The sequence below is a fragment of the Oryzias melastigma genome, linkage group LG16 (genome assembly GCF_002922805.2).
Source record: "Oryzias melastigma strain HK-1 linkage group LG16, ASM292280v2, whole genome shotgun sequence".
NCBI lineage: Eukaryota > Metazoa > Chordata > Actinopteri > Beloniformes > Adrianichthyidae > Oryzias > Oryzias melastigma.
Window position 1 is genome coordinate 19221223 of NC_050527.1, and position 19295 is coordinate 19240517.

General features: G+C 41.0%; 1 protein-coding gene across 3 annotated transcripts in view; it reads right to left on the reverse strand.

The window, feature by feature from the left end:
- LOC112152010 (neurocalcin-delta A) overlaps positions 1-19295 on the reverse strand; it is an 85402-nt gene that overhangs the window by 6395 nt on the left and 59712 nt on the right. For all 3 annotated transcript variants that reach the window (XM_024281213.2, XM_036215926.1, XM_024281214.1), the window contains exon 3: positions 9433-9843. In XM_024281213.2, coding sequence (XP_024136981.1) covers positions 9433-9810 — 378 coding nt within the window. In that variant the 5' untranslated portion in view covers positions 9811-9843. The remainder of the gene's footprint in view (positions 1-9432; positions 9844-19295) is intronic.

The window sequence follows — 19295 nt, forward strand, 5'->3', positions numbered from 1 at the left end:
ATAAATCTTTAGAACAGTTTCAGGTTGTCCAGAACGCTGCTGCAAGACTTTTAACTAAATCCTCCAAGTATTCTCACGTCACCCCGTTGTTGATCCAGATGCACTGGCTCTCCATCTGCTTCAGAGTGTGCTTTAATATCCTGGTTTAACATATAGAGCTGTTAATAACCAAGCACCGGTCTACATAAAGGACCTCGGGCAGCCGTCCACTCCCAGCAGGTCCCTGAGATCATGTGACCAAGGCCTGCTGGTGGTTAAAAGAACTCAGTTAAAACTAAAGGTGACAGAGTCTTCGCAGCAGTGGCCCCATCCCTCTGGAACTCCCTTCCTCTCAGCCTCAATGTTTTCTTTTGAAAAGTAGCTAAACACACATTTTTAAAATGGCTTTTTCTTAATTCTGTTTTTATATTCTATGCTTTACACTGTTTTACTGGGAAGCACTGAGTGATTTTAACTTGAAATGTGGTAAATAATTAAAGATTATTATTAATATTATAAATTATATTTGATTTTAGTTACAGTTTTTGGTCTCCGAACAGCAATAAGCTAAAACATCATTTTTCCCCTACTTAGATGGAGAGAACTGCAACAAAGAAAACAAAAGTTTCTGAAGTTTGCTCCAGTTTTATTGACTAAAGCTCTAACACAGCAGGAACTCACAAACACTGACGAGATGACAGGTGACACCAGATCACCTGACATGACACTTTGCTGGTGTTGGATCTCTGTAGAGAAACATTTGAGCGGAGCTCAAAAAGAAAAGCATCTGAGTCCTGAAAACATGAAGACACAGCCGCCTGATTCCTGAGACTCAGTCAAACATCAAACAGATCCTCAAACCACACGGTGACTTCTTCTCTTCTGAGGAGTCAAGTTCAAAGACATTGGGGATTTTCTTAGAAAGAGCTCTTTCAGCCGCTCATCCTGGTTGGCTGACATGTCAGTAACTCTCCACCTCAGTTCAGTCTCTTGCTGAAGGAGAAGCTGGGTGGTGTCCTGCTGGTTCTGATTCTGACTGAACGGACAGCAGCAAACACCAGCGGAGGCTGCAGAGCCTCCTCAAACAGGAGCCCACCATCGTCTCCGTGATGCAGTCCAGGTCCCACTCACACAACAAACCCGCTCATGACCGCAGACGCACGGCTCTGCAGACGCACGGCTCTGCAGGCACCTTCTGAGCATGTGGAGCAGAAGAAAACAGCTTCATGTTGAGCCTGTCGCCTCCTTCTATGCGAGAAAACCGACAGAGAGGTCATTCATTTGTTTGCATCCATGACCAGCTGAGCACCATACCAGCCGCCGTGCAGTAAAAAGCAGACACTAACAACTCTCACGCAGCTACACGCTTCACGAATGCATCTGCTTCTGCTCACAGCACTGCTCTGCTCATCACTTCTCTACCGTGAAGCGCAAATCAAATCACTCGAAGCAAAAACACACCAGAGATCATCATTAAAAAGCAAAACCAATAATAAAAAAACAACATAAAAATAAAACATTTCAGGAAACAAAAGTCATTTCTAGAAATCCAAAATTAATGTTAAAAAAACAAAATAGTTATTATGGGATGTTTTTGATTGGATTATGATGTTTGTCCATCATTTCAACCTGTATATGCTCTATACCAGGGGTCTGCATCCTTTAACAGTAAAGGAGCCATTTGGACTCGTTTTCTACCGATCAAAACCTAGAAGTAGCCGGAGAGTCTACTTTAGCATTTCAGAAATTTGGATTTGCATTCATTACTTTGTTTTTTACAATATTAATTATGTCTATTTTTTGGCACCAACAAAAGCAAAAATATAAAAAGGACCTAACATATCTCAAAATGTATTTTTTGTAACTTATTTTAAAAATAAAAGATGCTCTGTGCCAAACAGGATCATCTCAGTGCAGCTCTGAACAGCTAGTAACAATGTTGTGCAGCATAAGATAATATGTGCTTTTAACTCATAAAGATCAAACTTTTTACCAAAGTTTTACTTTGCATATAAAATCTGTTCATTCTGGAGGTAGAGTTGATCAAACAAGACGTCTTCAGGTCAACAGGATGTAAAAACCTACATAGTTTATCATCTATGTGAACCTCAGACATCAGTTTATACATTTAACTGATCTAAATTAAATAAATGCTAATTAAGTAATTATTACTTTAAGAAAATGCTTTTTTATTTTTCTTTTATTTATTTATTTTTGTTCTTTTTCTCCCCTCTTTGTCCTCAGCAGTCTTACACTGCTGGGTTTTGTTATTTTAGTTTGGATCTTGGTAGTCTTAGTTTTCAGGCTTTGTTGTTTTCTTTAGGTAGTTTTGGTTAGTCAGACATTATCAGGAGCTGCTGACTCTGATGGTCGACATGTCTGGATCAGCAGTCTCCATTAATTATTTTATGTTTGAACAAGGATCCACCATGGAGAGATAAAAGAGACACACGTGGATCTGGAGCTGCAGGTTACAGACTGCTGCACTACAATAATCATTAAACTTTTATAAGTATACAGACATTGATGATGCATTACAAAAAAGGCATTATTCTAACCTTTTACAACTTTTTTTGAGTTTGATTTTTTTTAAGATTTCAATTTGATTTCAAAATGTTTTATTTTTATGTAATTTCTTTTTTTTAATTGTGTTCTGATTTCCAAAATGATATGTTGTTTTGCCTTTTTCACCTTCATGGTGATCTTTAACATGTTTTTGCATTGAGACATTTGCTGGTTTGATTTGTCCTTGAGGGCCACCGTACTCCTCTGTCTTCTTCAGCCTAAATCTAGATCTTCCTCCCCTCTTGTCCTACAGGACAAAGCCCCCTCTGGGCTCATCTGCTCTGCTGACAGCCCCACACCTCCAATCAACGCGGGCGAGGTAATGCATCAGTGCATGAGGCGTTTCATCAGTGCGTCTGCGTTCAGCCTATCATCTGAAGAAGAGCCGAGCTGTCTGTGATCTGTCCCGGTCAATTACTGCCACAGCGAGGCCAATTATGAGCATCAGCAGCTTTTACACACTCCCTACAGGAGCCAACATTAACTAGCTGGAGCGAGTCGCAGCTCTCTGTCACACTGGCAAACCGAGGCAAGTGTGAACAGAACTCATGGTGACAACAGTCTACAGGCAGAAATGAACAGCAGTGCGCCTATTTCAAACAGACACAGAGAGCGATGCTTTCAAACGGCCTCTTCTCAGTTTCTGAGCTTCAGTTTCCTCATCACAGCTGACAGCAGAGCGGATTGCTGCTTTCTCTTCATCACTACAAATGCTCCTTGAGTCATTGCTGCCTCTCTGGAGAGAACCGTCTGTTCATTCAAGTCTGACTCTGGAGGAAATTAAGTTCTTTCACCCAGAGAAGTGATCCTGAAGGGGAATCAAACTCCAGACCTCAGATGGGATTCTGCCCCACAATGCCAGAGTATCCGCTCTGACTCTAGCCCTCAATTTATGTAACTTCTACAGCCACAACAATCACACACACGTGATAAAACTGTGGTGTAGAGGTACAGCGGTCAACCTACGATCGGAGATTCTCAGGTTTGGTTTCCGCCTTATCCGCTCACGTTAAAGTGTCGTTGAGCAAGACACTAGACCTCACATTGTTCCCGGTGGTAATGAGCTGGAGCCAGTGTTCGGCATTGTGTGAATGGGTGTGTGACTAAACTGGTAAAATGTGTAATTTAGCCAAACAGCTAGCATAAAGCTAAAATATTAACTAGGCTCCAAATAAGCCCAAAAAACTGAAAAAAAACTAAATGAGCCTAAATAGCTAGCCTGTGGCTAAAATATGAGATAATCCCCAAAACAGCCTTTGTATCTGATAAAACAGTGGAAAAAGCTTGCATAAAAAGAGCTGAATATATTAAGAGCTGAAGAGCTATGGACGTCTAAAAAACGTACAGAAAAAATTATATATATATAAAGAAATAAAGAAAAAGTGAATCACACACAATTAAACCAATAAATGGTCTATCCTCTCCAGTCAAAGTTCACAGATGGGTGGAATAAAAAGTCATGTTTTAGGGGGGTCTCAAACAGCTAGATTGAGAAAAAAAAAACGTATATAGTGTCTGGGGGGGTTGGGCCAAATGTGGATGAGGGCCAGTCAAGGAGCGCCGCGTCTAAAGTAACAAACTCCTGTTTGAGCTGGAATTTATTGAAGAAAGGACAGAACTGGAAGATGAACGGTATTCTGCATCTAAAATGAAAGTTTTTTGCTGACCATGACTGGACAAGAGGATAAATTTAAGGTTGTGTTACACTGGGGGCGGAGCTATCAGAGCAGACTCTTCCTGGAGGGAGCTGTTGGCATTGATCTTACATCAGCACGTTTCCACCCGCTCATTTTCATGGGTATGGGAGGGGCTGCTGTAAACAGTGCAGGTTTTTAGAGGATTACTCTTAAATGTATGAATGGATCAAAATGCCACTTTGGGGTTCTTTATAGAGAAGATTGAACAGTAGAATACATTTAAAACCTCAAAAAGTCTAATTTTAATGGTAGGGCCCCTCTGAAGAAAAAAGTTTCTTGTTAAAAATAACTATAACAAAGTAGTAAAGGGGAAAAAAAGTGAACTAACTCAAACTTTAATTTATTTACAAACAGCTGAAGGACAGTGTGTATCACTGGAACACTTTTGGAACGCCAAGGGGGAGGGGTCACTCAGTCCAGTTCTCCTATGCAGTCAATGGTAAAACTAAGAAAAACGAGGAAATTCAGTTAATATTATATAAGCTTATTTCAAACTGATGCAAAAATGAATGCTGATCTCACCCTTACCTTATCTTATTATTTAATACTCCCCCCCCATCTCCCCCATCTTAACCCTTTACCCCCCACCTCTAGCATCCCACTCCGTCCGTCTCTTATCTTTTTTTTTTTTTTTACATATAATTATATTTATTTTAAATAAACCCACAGATACAAAAGGGGTTTGTATAAATATCCACATTGTTTGTGTGACGATCTATAACTCCCTATTGTCACAGCAGAATCTGTCAAGAGGCCTTCAGCTCTGATCTGCCTGCTCAGCTGTCAGACCAGTAAAAAAAAGTGTTGATCTAAAAACAATGTAAAAATAAATCAGCTTAAAACAGCAGATGTCCTCCTGAATGAGACAGGAAATATTTGAAGTGGCAGCTCACTAAACCACAGTCAAATTTCAACACTTTTTTAATTCTCAGAGGGTAAAAGGATGATCTCACGTGAAGTGTGTGATGCATGAATGAAATGAAGAGAGGTTTCAGTGTGCATGAACGGAGACAGCTCTGCTGTGGGGTGACCTGTCGCCGTCGTTTGGTGTGAAGGTTAGTCCTTTTTCTGAGACGGCTGTGAAAACCGCAGCACTGAAGCTGATAGCTGTTTGTGGTTCCAGTTTCTTCTTTCTGCTGCAGCATCAGCAGCTGCAAAGGTTTGATGAGCTCCGTGTGACACTGTAGCTCTGACAGAGGGAGCCGTCAAGTGTTTATCGGTTCAGCCCAGACCCAGATGGACGGGTCGATGCGAGGCGGCGGTCAAGTCTGTCCTCCCATGTTCACAATATAACAGTCTCAGAATGCATTAGAGCACGTGTGTCAAAGTCAAGGGCCGGGGGCCGGATCCGGCCCTCCAGATCATTTTATTTTATTGTTATTAATGACCTGATGTTATCTTGTGCTTATTTCCAACTTGTATAATTTTGACAAAATAAATATTTATGGAGAGTAAAATATTGAAAGTTATTTAAGGTTTAAGTTGATTTATTCTGGAATAATATTCCTGCATTTTTATTATTCATAATTATGTTAAAAAGATATATTTTTAAAGTTTTAAAAACGCAGTTTTAGAGTGTTCAATAAATGTTTATCCTGTTCGGTCCGGGATATAAGGTGTGTTTTGGATTTTGGCCCCTTGTGTGATCGAGTTTGACACCTCTGCATTTGAGTCAATTCATTCTGTTTCTAAGACATTGAAGACAGAAAACTTATGTTCTACTTTCCTAAGTTTTCTGTGTGCAGAGGCGGACTTCCAACCTGAAGTGAAGATACCTCCACAGACAGAAATAGTTTCACAGGACTGGGAGAGGCTGGAGATGCAGCCCCCACCACCAATGCCATCAACACAGACCTCTGCTCTATCTGCTTCGGAGCCTCTGCTACAACCATGCTTGAAGTGCTCACAGTTTCACAACAAAATCATGCCCCATAATTGGAGCAGATCATTAACAGCAGTAATTTCTTTGCACTCACACCAGCTGCTTCAACACTGAACCTGCGAGCAGCAGACGAAAGCATCTTAGTCACTGCTTTTTGTTCCGCCTCACGGCTGTGGAAGTGGGCAGAGAATTGAGGGAAAAAAGCGTGAGAGGGAGGTCTGAGTCGTGACTGTCTCGAGGCGGGCAGACCACTGTCGCTTTGAATCAAAGACAGAAAGTGAAGCACTTTTGTTTCATGTAGCAGCGGTGAAGATTTACACTAGTGAGACACAGAGCTATCACAATCAGACAGGGGGGGATAAGGGGCGGAGCTACTCAGCTCAGCTCCAAAAGCCACGTCCCCTCAGAGGAGATTTTAGAAACAGAGACTTCAGATCAACATGGAAAATTTAGGTTGTGGGATTTTGGTAAAACACTTCATAGTCATAATCAAAACACTACTGGGAAAGTTTTTTTAATGAAATTGTCATGGGGGACTTTAAAGCCTGATGATGCTCTCCACTCTCCACGTAGGAACGCTTAAATTACTGCAGGATCCTAATGAGCATGACGCAGACTTCCTGTGTCAAGACATGACCCCCATTCCAAAGGCGGGAAGAGCTTCCTGTCCAACCAGAAGAACCCGAGAGAAGAACTTGGAGCAGAAAGAACTGCTGTCACGTAAGTGTGGAGGAAGTTGAAAAAAACTGTAATGTGACACACACACATGCGCTTGTTTGTTCCAGTAATTGTTTGTTTACTTGGAGAGCTTTTGTGCAGGAAATAGCCTTTCCTGGTCCTACTTTGGTACTCATTTCTTTCTCATCAGTGAGCAGAAATCAGATGCTCCAGATTAGGTCTTATGGGATAAAACCAACAAGCAGGATGCCAAGAAAAAACCGCTACAACCTTTTTCTGATCAATTTAATTATTTCTTTTCTTCTGAATCTCCAGACTGAATGTCCTCTTATCTACTTGTTTTGATCTAACTCTAGAAATCCTCAGTGTTCAGTAACAGTAGCTCTTTCTACAAAAGTAAAGCAAAGCAAGAGTCCTGAGCTTCATGCAGCAGGTGATCTGATGCTCAGGGATTAGGCTGAGATCCGCTGATGTCTGTGAAGCAGATGGAAAAACTCTGTCTCTATTATCTGTGTCAGGATCGAAGCCATATTTAAAAAAGAGAAGAGGAAACCAGCCTGATGCTTTTTACAAAACTAATTTTAGTGTTTTGTCATCCGTATCAGAATGAAAGTGTCTTTGAAAGCGAGTCAGAGCGTTCTGTTCTTCTAAAATGTCCTCCTCTGGACGTCTAATCAATGGCGTATTATGGATGCAGTAACAATGATAATAATGGATCAGATTTCTCTGCATTTTTCCAGACACTCAAAGCACTTACAGTTTGTACCCATTAATCATTTACTCCTCATGCATACTTAGTGATGATAAACCACTGATGTAGCCTCAGTTGCCTGGGGCGTGGCGGCCAGTAAACGCCTTCTGCCCCTCTCACCATCACATTCAGTGGAGCCACACTGGAGCTTTGGAGAGGGGAGTGTCTTACCCAAGGACACAACGGTTGACTGGGGGGAGCGGGGGTTATTGCTGACTTGGTCAACCACGAGTCACGAAACACCTCACATACCCATAGCCGAGTCCCTAGTTGGTTACGCCAACATCCTAAGTTCAGATTTCTTAACTTTGGACACGCCGCCCAAATCGTGACAGTCGTGACAATCCCTCCCCAGGACCTCAGATCACATCTGTATCATGACAGTGACACTCCACACCCCTGATGTGCGAATCACATTTGGTGTGAACCCACCTGAAGACACACCTGGACTCGCCTTAAGCGGTGGTTCCTCCTCTCTACAACCTGAACGGGTCAACCCCCTGTACCAGAGCATGTGACTGGACTTCAGAACCTTTTCAATCTGCTTCACTTGGAAAACTGAGAACTTTTCCTGCATTTTGACTGACTGGTTTGTAAATCAAGGAGGAGGAGCTCCAGGGTTTGTGTCTACAGTGATACTACAGGAGCTGGTAATCTGTTCTGAGATTTCTGGCTCCTGTCAGGCACCCTTCCTACTATTCAGTTTAGGTCAAACTTTTGTCAAAAAACACAAAATACAACTTTTCTAAAACCAGTAAATTGTTCTGGAATGACAAAAAAAATAAATCTATAGAAAGATCAGAAAACGGTCTAAACAGTGACCCCCCGACCTGTTTCAGGCCTCAGACCCGTTTAAACTGGACAATGTTCTCACAAACCAGTCTGAACGGGGCTGAAATTGGTGTTTTAAGATTCTGATTTAAGAAAATCTATTTTCAAAATAAAATGCTACTACGAGAAATGTAATTTGAAAAAGTCTAAAAAATATCAAAGTATATATTTTTATGCTGACGATGAAGATTCAATGACACAAAGTTGTTGATTTGTAGAAATTGTTTCTGATTTGAAAAAGTTACAAAGATAAAACATTACAGGATTTTTTCTCATTTGAACATCAATCCAGGCTCAGATTATCTTTTAGGGCAAAAATATTGATCATATTTCGTCTTTACATAGTTTTTTCTTCAACACAAAAGAACATTTTCTGTGCAAAATTTTCTGAATGGATGTCTAGCTAATTTAAGCCTTACTGTAAGAAACTTCTCAAATGTCCTTTTTACAAGTTTCAACAAATCAGCAACTGTATTTGATGGAATCTTCATTCTCTGCTAGTTAGCTGCTTTGAGTCACGTGACCAAGACGGATGTTGTGATCGGAATCTGGGAGTTTTTCAAAATAAAACTTCCTTCAGGATCAGAAAATCAACTAAAAGCTAGGGCATTTATTTGCTTTTTCTGTCTGAAGCCCTGAACCAAGTGACTGGTGCCGGCCCGCGGACCAGGGGCTTGGAACCACTGCTCTAAAAGACAAGACAGTCATCCTGCAACAGCATCCATGACCGCTGCACCTGCAGGAGTCCAGTTAACATCAGAGCTTCAGGCTTCATCAGAGGTGTAGCAGGTATGTCAACAGATAAGAGAGAGCAGAACAAACCAGGTCTGATACCAACAGCCACATTGTGGTGACTAGTATTTACGGCGGTGTGCTGCACATGTTTATTTTTTCTATTTGAGATGGATATGATGGAGAAGACATGCAGAGTTTAAAAAACAAGAAAGCTTGTTCACTGTTGGTGTGAACACAAGGATATGTCAATAATAGACACATCTAAACCAGCTGTGATGTCAGATTATGTGCATTTGAATCCAGATGACACTAACCTGTACAATCTCCAGCATCTCAGCTTTACTGATGTAGCCGTTCCCGTCCAGGTCGTACATACTGAAGGCCCATTTCAGCTTCTGCTCCAGCTTTCCGCGTGACGTCACGCTCAGCGCAATGATAAACTCCCTGAAATCTATTGTCCCGTCGCCGTTGGCGTCAAAAGTGCGAAAGACGTGTTCAGCAAACTTGGAAGCATCTCCGTAGGGAAAGAAGTTTCCGTAGATCTTCTTGAACTCTTCCATGGAGAGGTTCCCGCTGGGGCAGTCCCTCAGGAAGCCCTTGTACCACTCCTGAATCTCGTGCTCGGTGAAGTCGGTGCTCTCCAGCAGGTCTTGCATCACCTCAGGTCGGAGCTTGCTGTTCTGCTTCCCCATGTTGAGCTGTACCGTCGACCACTTGACCTAAACCTGGAGAGAAGGAAAGAGGCCAGGAAAGAAACGGTGAACGGAGGACTTTTCTAGCTACAGCGCTCACAAACATTCATGCCCCTACAAAGGGCCAACCAGCCCATTGGGAGCAACATGAGGTTCAGGGTCTTGCCCAAGCACACTTTGATACACATGAGGGAACTAAACCCTGCCCTAGAGGCAGAGCAGGACTCTCCTCTCCAGTGGTTTTTATTGGTTTTAGTTGTCTTTCTTCTCATTACAGAGATGCCACGATATATTGTGGTTCATCTTTTGCTGCCTTGCTGAGTGGCAGATTTATGCCATCACAATTTAACCTGACATTTTTGATAGTGCACTGGGTTTCAGATCCTGGTTGGCTGCAGACCATCAACAAACCTCGTCTGTTCCATGTCTCCTGTACAGAATGGATTCAGTTTGCCAGATCTACATAAATCTTAATCACACAATCACAATCAGATCTTTGTCTTCATTCGAAATCCTGGACTTATTTTTCTATGAAGGTTTAATCTTTGAGAGTTTAAGCAAGAGAGAAAAGTGTGCAAACATTCATGTCTGTCTGAGAAAACTGTAAAAGTACATAGAGAGGAGTTTTACCGCCTTAAAACATCTATAATTCTACTTCATGGATTTCACCGATCACAGTTTATTTTTAGAATGTACCTCCCTCTAATTAACAAGGTAACAGTACAAGGAACTAGGGCTGGGTTTATAAAACCGATGAATTAATTTAAATTGATCCAAGCTTGATTGATCAATAATTGATTCATAAAAATATAGATTGATTTAGCACGTAAAGCTAAAGTCTGCTAGCTTGATGCTAACATTTAATGGAATTCCCCATAGGACAGCTAATGCTAACACTCGGTTGACTTAAACATATATTGATGACTAAATGAACATCTTTTTAAACTCACATGCATGAATTTTCTAAACTATTTTAAGGAAATATTTTTTTAAGTAACTATTTGTGGTCTAAAACATCTTTTTTTTCCTCACACTGTCTTCTTCTTCTGGAATAAAGTGTAATGCTATAGCGTGATCTCCACCTAGTGTCCAAACAGAAACGTCCTCCAGGAGAAGCAGAACAATGTTTCCAATGTTAATGATCTGAACATTTTAGTTAGAACTTCTCCTTTAGAGAATCCATGTAACACTGAATGATATTAACAATCTCATTATTTCACTGATACATTTACAGTATGTGAACTGGATCAGATTAATATAAATATATTCAAAATATATAGTACGTTATTGATGTATTTCTAAACAAACATGTATAAATGTGTAAACTCTAAATTTAATTGAATCATAAAAAATCTGAATCAAATCGATTCAGGCTCTTGTGAATTGAATCAAATTGTTTCTGGAAATTATAATCGGAACTGTGTTTGTTGCGTTTATTATCAAATAGTTACAAAGAATATGGACTGGATCCACTAGCGCTCAAACCTTTGTGTGAATAAGCCAATCAACACGTAGCTTGTGAGTCATTAAGTATCTCTGTCTACTTAAAAAGTAAAACTGAGAGCTGCTTAACCGTCCAGGGGTTTAAAACGACTCCCTTTCTAAACTAATGAAACTTTCCATGGAAAAAGGGCTGTTGACTTTGAGCACACACGGAGCCATATGCCCAGCATGGCTTTTATTACTCAGTAAAATCTCTTTGCGCACACTAAACGAGGGTCACATGCTTGGGAAGGAAACCTGCTTTGGTCAAATGACCTGTGAGACGATCGGTCTGATCAAAACTCCTCGGCTTCATCACCACCTGACAGACGATGTGCTGCGACTCCTCCTGGAGTCACCTAATCATGTTTGTAATGCTGAGCTTTTATGAGCAGATAAACCTTTATAATCCCCCCTGCAGTGTTTGCACTCAATTTAAACGTCAAATGAGGAATAAAACACAGAAACAGTCGCAGTGATGACTCATTATCTTCAAGCATTTCAGCTGGAAAGAAGGGACATTGTATTCTAACAATAAAGCACCGGCACTCATAAAGGTTTCTGTTTGCTCAGTGTTTGTTATGAAGTCCTGAAGCTGAAAAACGACAGCATTACCTGTAGATTACAGCAGTCATCTCGAGGAAGAGCTTTTACTGTCTAGAAATGAAGTACTGCATCATTAATCCAGTTTATAACACAAGCAAAAGATCCTTTAAAAGTTTAAACTATCAACCACCTGGTGATGGATGAAGCAACGCTGATGGATAGCTAAGGAAAAGACGGAAAGTTTGTGGAAAAACTGGGACGGTTCCAGGGTACGTATGTGACTGAAGCTCATGGCTCCCCCAGTGGAGAAGATATTCATGATTATCATCGAGGAAGGTCGTTTGCATTGAGTCTGGGGTATGCTCGGATCATCATCGTCGGGAGGATCTTTTGCATTGATCGGTGACTTGTCTGTGGATGTTTTACATTTTTAATTACATCACTGATATTAATGATCTCTTATAGCCTGAATCTATGATTGTAGGGTATAAAATTGATAATAAGCCCTGAACCAGATGTAGATAATTCATGTAAAGGAAAATTACATTACATTAAACTACGATATATCATGAAATGAACCAAATAACTATATTTGTCAAATTTGAACGCTCCGCGGCTTAAAAAAGAAGTACGTAATCATCAGCAGGTGGTTTAGATATAAATATTGATTTCCTATCATACTTTCAACATAACAGATGCATTGAATGCAACCAGTTTTTAAATAACTAAGAAAAGGTGAAATGGAACTGTTTTCTCAGTTCCATTAAAAACAAATAATTAATTCTACAAAAATCAATTCTAATGTTTTCAAGGTTTACAGAACAAACAAAAAATCATAAGAGAATTTTACACAGAAATACCTCAGGCGTTTTACTGTTTGCAACAGATTTCTTAACCCTTCCGCTCTCCTTGGCTTGTTTACATTAAACAAGACAGTGCGCTGAACTTTTTTCTATCATTTATTTTTGAGTTTCATTAATGTCCATGGCAGACATAAAATCCTGTCCACCTTTGTCCACATTTGTCATGGAAGGAATCACACATCAATATGTGGGTGGAGTCATCTAGACCCCAAAGAGAGTGGAAGGGTTTAGAAAATTAAATTGCATAGAAGTAATTCATAAATGGTATGAACATATTTTTGTTGTCATTTAACTGTAAACTCACATTTATACATGCTGAGAAAAAGTTGAGATTTACCAGAACTTTGCTGATTCTGCCTCCAAGTGATTACATTTATAATGAATCATAACCAAAAAACATCCTTGCAGTTTTTCATGTAACACTGGCTACTAATACACAGTAAATTCAAGTATATTTTTATATTAAAAAATTGTTTTATGAATGCCCTAGCAAGGGCTGCACGGTGGCGCAGTGGTTAGCGCTCTCGCCTCACAGTGAGAAGGCCCCGGTTCGACTCCCGGCTGGGACCTTTCTGTGTGGAGTTTCCATGTTCTCCCCGTACATGCGTGGGTTTTCACCGGGGACTCCGGCTTCCTCCCACCGTCCAAAAACATGCTTCATAGGTTAATTGGTGACTCTAAATTGCCCCTAGGTGTGAATGTGTAAGTGTATGGGTGTGTGATTGAGGCCCTGCAACAGACTGGCGACCTGTCCAGGGTGTACCCCGCCTTCGCCCGGCACCCCCGCGACCCCGAAAGGGACACAGCGGTCAGGAAGATGGATGGATGGATGGATGGATGGAATGCCCTAGCAATTCATGTTGTAGTATTTAAGTTAAAGTCCAGTCAGTGGAATATATCCGACTCTAAACTGGTCTGTGAACACACACAGCCCTAGGCTTTCTGCAAGCAGTAATCTTAAAGGGGGACTAAGGTTCATCCATGCATACAGCATACTGTTTAGTTTAGTGCTGTTGGAGCTGTTCATGTGAAATGTCCACACTCATTTCCACTGAGCGGTCTGAACCGGACCGGTCCTCTCCTAGCCGGTTTAGAATGGTCCAGGCAATTCTAGTGAGCGTTTCCCTTGTGTTGGACCATCAAGGCGCATGCGGGGTGTAGACCGATGACCTAGTTGTGCATCATAGTTGTGCGACTACAGTGAAAGTTAAGACAACAACAATGGAGGTCGTGCATCAGCTCATGTTACTCATATGAAAGACAACAACTGAATGTTTGGAAATGTTGGAGCAGGTCGGACGCTTTCTGTTGTCGTAAAACCATTCCGTCAATCAATGGATTTTATCGTGTGACGACAGTAGCTCCACCCTAACTGTTCCATTACGACAAACGGGGGAGCAAAAATGCTACGAGTTGGTCCTGCTTAATGGGTCAATTTTTATAATGGAAACGCTCAAAGTACCGGTCCGGTCCGGTTCGGTCCGCTTAGTGGAAAAGAGGCACTTCTTGTGTGCAGCCTGACAGAAATGACAACATTAGACAATCATAGAGTAGTTTGTGTGGGCGTCCTTGGCCGTCCTACAGGCAGATGCGTATCACCTATGCACCTCATGTGTGCCACAACAAGACCCACCCTTAAGAAGCAGGTGTCCTATCCACAACCCTCCAGGGCCTAGAAAACCCAAAAACCTGCAGCACCTGTACAGGTCAACCCATACAGGTGCATGTGACAAAGGCTTCAAGGACATCATGGTAAGGCCCTCGGAATAACGTTGCAGATCTTTATGTTTATTTATGGGATAGGATGAAGCAACATGGTGCCAATTTACAAGCAGATGGTTTGCTGAATAACAGAAGCTGTTCTTTGGTCTCACACGGGGACACTGAATGCTGTGAGAACATTTTCACAAACATTTGTAGGATTTTCCTACTTATGGTCAGCATTTTGGAAAAACAGCATTGAAAGAAAATCACAGACACAATTGTTTGCCGTAAACTCCTCTCAGCTAACAGATGATGAAGAGCGTCTTATATAAAGTGTTTATATGGTTGCTGTGAAGAAGAGGCAACACTTTCTATTGTGTTTTCTATCAGTCCAGCTTGGCGACACCTTTCACAGCAGTGCACTTACGTGACCTTTTGAGGCTCATTTTAGCATTTCTATGAGTTTCATGTCCATGTTGTGTTCATGTTCCATGCTGACATACAGGCTGACTCACTTCAAGACCAAAGCTATAAATGATTCTCTCACATCAAAGGATGTCTGTGTGGATTCTTAAGCAGGTCTCTGAAACTGACTTCAAACTTCTTGAATGAAACATAATGAATCTCTTTAGCTCTCTGTGAAGTATACCATAATGCCTACAGAAGAGCAGGGTGTCAAACTCAATCACAATCGCTCCAAAATCCAAAACACACCTTAGGTCGCAGGCCGAACAGGATAAACATTTATTGAACACAATAAAACTACATTTTTAAAACTTTAAAAACTTTTTAACATAATTATGAACTAGATATATAGCATTACCTGTGATAATGCTAGTGTAAATGCTGTAAGCTGAATTTTGGAAAAACAGCATTGAAAGAAAATGCTAGTGCTGATAGCTGGAGATGCTGAAATTCATGGCTAAAAATGCTGAGGCTGATAACTGAAATCACTGAAGCTATTAGCTGAAAAAACGCTAAAGCTGATAGCCACCTAAAATATTAGCTAAATGCATAGACTGTAAAAATTAATGGACAAAGCAAGCACCGAGGTCCCCCATTGGAAATGCATTACTTCCTCTCCTCGCGAAAGTAGGCCGCCGCTTTCCCCGTCAATTCCTGAAATGGATACCGCCATTTGCAAACAATCTCCAGCGATTGGTCTGAGTCATAGCTGAGTCATGAATCTACAGGAAGTACTGTCGCCAATCAGGAGTGAGATTATTGCAACCGTCTGCCTCTTTCCACGCCTTTACCATGGGACCGCGGATGTAAACGCTGGCTCGAGACGACCGTGAAGCTGGCTTCCGATTTTTCCGAACAGGACCTGTTTTTAGGTGGTCTGAGTTCGAAAAATACAGTGGAACGCTCTCGCTGTGAATCGGAAGCCAACTTCATCGTCGTCGCCTCGAGAGAATTGTACAAGTCATTGCTGAAGCCGAGGGAGAACCATTCCAACAGTTGATTCTGTCAGCGGTCCTTTTGGATTTACTTACATTTATTCCTTTTTGTCGAGATAAAAGGAGCATTTGGGTGACGCTGTGCCCGAACTGCGCGCGGCCCCCTCGCGCGAGCCACAGCGTTACTTCACATGCAGGTTTACAGTCTGATCAGATGCACGTGAGAAGCGCGTTCAGCGGTATTTAAAATAAATAACCATCCTAACAAGTGAACAGCTGGATCTTTTTCTGTTTGAAAATACGAGTGAAAAGTGAAAAATGAACATTAAACAAAGAAAAAAGTCCAAACCACATAACCTCCGAGTGAAATCTATTTCTCCAGAGTAAATCCTCATCTAAAACTGCTGCATCGGTACATTCCACTGAGGAAAACAACAGTAGAACAATGACTGGTAGGTACATTGTTGAATTGTAAAGTAGGTGTTAAAGATCTTTTGACGGAGCCATTGATGAAGTCTGCTCCCATTGGCTACCCGTCACCTGTCACTCAAACCCCCCAGACGGTCGACGTCAGACCCACAAACGCTTATTGAGTCATCTGATTGGTCAATTTATAACTCTAATAACTTGTGATAATGGAAAAAAATCTTTGAAAAAAAATTAGGATTAGAAAAAAGAAGTTAAGCAGAAAGCAGCAGAGGAAGAATGATTATTCTGAGATATAAAATGACTGAGAAATAACTGTCTGTTTCTCAATGTAAGTCAATGGGACTTTGGCCTTTTTGCAACCCAGTGGTACTTCCTATATGGAACACGGAAGTAGGGGGGCTTGCTTCGTCCAGTTATTTTATATACAGTCTATGGCTAAATGCCAAATTAGCCTAAAAAACGTAAAAAAATAGACTTAGGTTAGACAAAAAAACTAGCATGTAGCTGAAAAAATTGTTTAAGCAAACTTCATAAACTTCAAAACATCCTAAAAAACTGAAAAGAAGCAGGGATTAGCCAAAACAGCTAGCATGTAGCTGAAATATTAGCTAAACTCCAAAACACCCTAAAAAAAATCTTGGCAAATGCAGAATGTCCTTTTTTTAAATTTTAAAACTTTTTAACATAATTATGAATAATACAAATACAGGAATATTTTTCCAGAATAAATCAACTTAAACCTTAAATAACTTTCAATATTTTACTCTCCATAAAAATGCATTTTGTCAAAATTATGCAAGTTAGAAATGATTGCAAGATAACATCGGGTCATTAATAACAATAAAATAAAATGATCTGGAGGGTCGGATAGAATTAGCCAGAGGGCCGGATCCGGCCCCCGGGCCTTGACTTTGACACATGTGGTTTAGACATATCAGATGATGAGGGGCATAAAGCATAAACCCTCTGTGGATCTGGTAGATGGAGTGCAGCCCTGAGCTGCTGCTGTGGGTGGGGGAGCGGACAAACTCACACATACGAACAAACTGGATTAAAAACCCAGCAGGAAGCAGCATAATGAGTTCTTTCAAAAGAAAAACAAGAAATCAGGATAAAGCAAGAGGACAAAAGACCGAGAGCATGGATATCATGTTTGTGGGTGTCATGAATTAAGAGAAATGCTTTCATATTCAACAGCAGCTGCTTCATTAAGCACAGCCATTTGTTTATTCGTCACTAAGTATTCCGTTTTCATGCTGTGTAATTGCAGCCGCTTTCTAAGCTGACCTGTGACTCTGTAGATTGTAGAAAAGGTTGTGTTAACTTCTTCTGAGTCAGACATGAAAGCGCCTGAGCAGATGCTTCCTCTGCTTCTGAAAGCTGCATTAAGACACATCAGTCCAGCACATCCGCGTTTCAAAAAATATTTTTGAATATTTGGGATTCAATCTCTCGTCATGCCAGCGAAGCTGCAGATCCTTTGTTTTATGGATGAAGCAGGTTGAAGTGAATAATGAGGCAGATGTAAGGCTGCTGTTGTCACAGCCTCCATGTCAGTAACATGTAACCCGATGAGAGGCGCATGGACAGAATCGCAGCCTGTTCAGGCTTGTGTGGCATGTGAAGCGTAATGACATGAGGTGAGAGACGGCACACCCTCAACACTCTCATTTATTCCTGTTCAGACATTTTTTCTGTCCAAATTTTGGTCAAACTTCACAACAAATGCAGCCATTCATAAATTGACCATCATTCTTCTGCCTTGCTCCAATTTGCTGTACCCCCCACCCCCCGCATTTACTTCAGCCTACACATGACCAGCCTTTTTTATGAAGCAATTTCGCTGGTGTTACCATGGCAACACTTTGCAGAATGGTACAGAATGGGTTCACACATATCTGTCTAACAAACAGAACAATCCGTGACTGTGCAGGTGTATGAGAGCTGTGTGGGTGCAGGAAACGAGGTGAGCAGAACGCAGCAAACAAACAACAGTTCAGGAGGATAATGAAGAGAGGAATCCTCATTCAAAACAGGTTTCATAATCTTTGTGTTGTTGGATTTGAACCCAGCTCTTGTCAAAATGTCGTTCAAATGATTGACAGGAGTTGATGTTTGAGTAGGACCATTACAGTAATCTCAGTGTCTTGTAGATAAAGACTGTTAGAGAAGTAAGAGACCAACAGATTTGGGTATAAATTGCCTGTTCTGAATATATATATGCAAGAAGTGACAGCGGGGAGAAATGACTGTCCTCTAGAAGAGGAAACCTACAGCAGAAAAGCTTGGTTGTTGGTAGGGATGCAACGATACAGTTTGCTCACGATTCAACACGTACCTCGATATGATCACGTTCCATATTCATTGAGCAAGAAAAATAAACCCTGAAGTCCTACAATTCCACAGATGATATATTTTGCAAAGACAAATAACATAACAAAAATTCAGATTTTTTAAGTGCACAGTTCTTGGCACCTAATGCAGAATCACATTTAAATACAACTTTTGTAAACTTATAAACATTACAACTTATAAGAACTGCAACATTTTGAGCAGTTCTCTTAAGTTTTGACAGCTGGATGTCAAACACAATCTAAACTGAACCAATTTAAAACATTTAGAACTGACTTACTCTTCCAAATCAACAACAGCAACACAGGGAAAATGAGCATTCCTTAGCTGCTAGTCCTTTATTTATGCACTGTTACATTTTTGGGCAAAAAAAATTAGTATCTTGGTTGTTTTTAGCATCCATCCACTCATCCATCCACCCATCCATCCATCCATCCATCCACCCATCCATCTAACATCCGCCCGCCCGTCCGTCTTCAGAACTCGCTCTTTTTCAGGGTCATGGGGATGCTGGAGCCTGTCCAACTACATGGTTTTGACTGTGGGAGAAAACCCACACATGCATGAAGAGAACATTCAAACTCCACACAGAAAGGATTCAATGGTTCAATTCCCCGTATGGGTGCGTGTAACTACAGCTTTAGCTCAGGTCCTGAAGTGAAAAACAGAATGATAACAGTTTGAAGATACAACAAAACCAGTTTCTTTA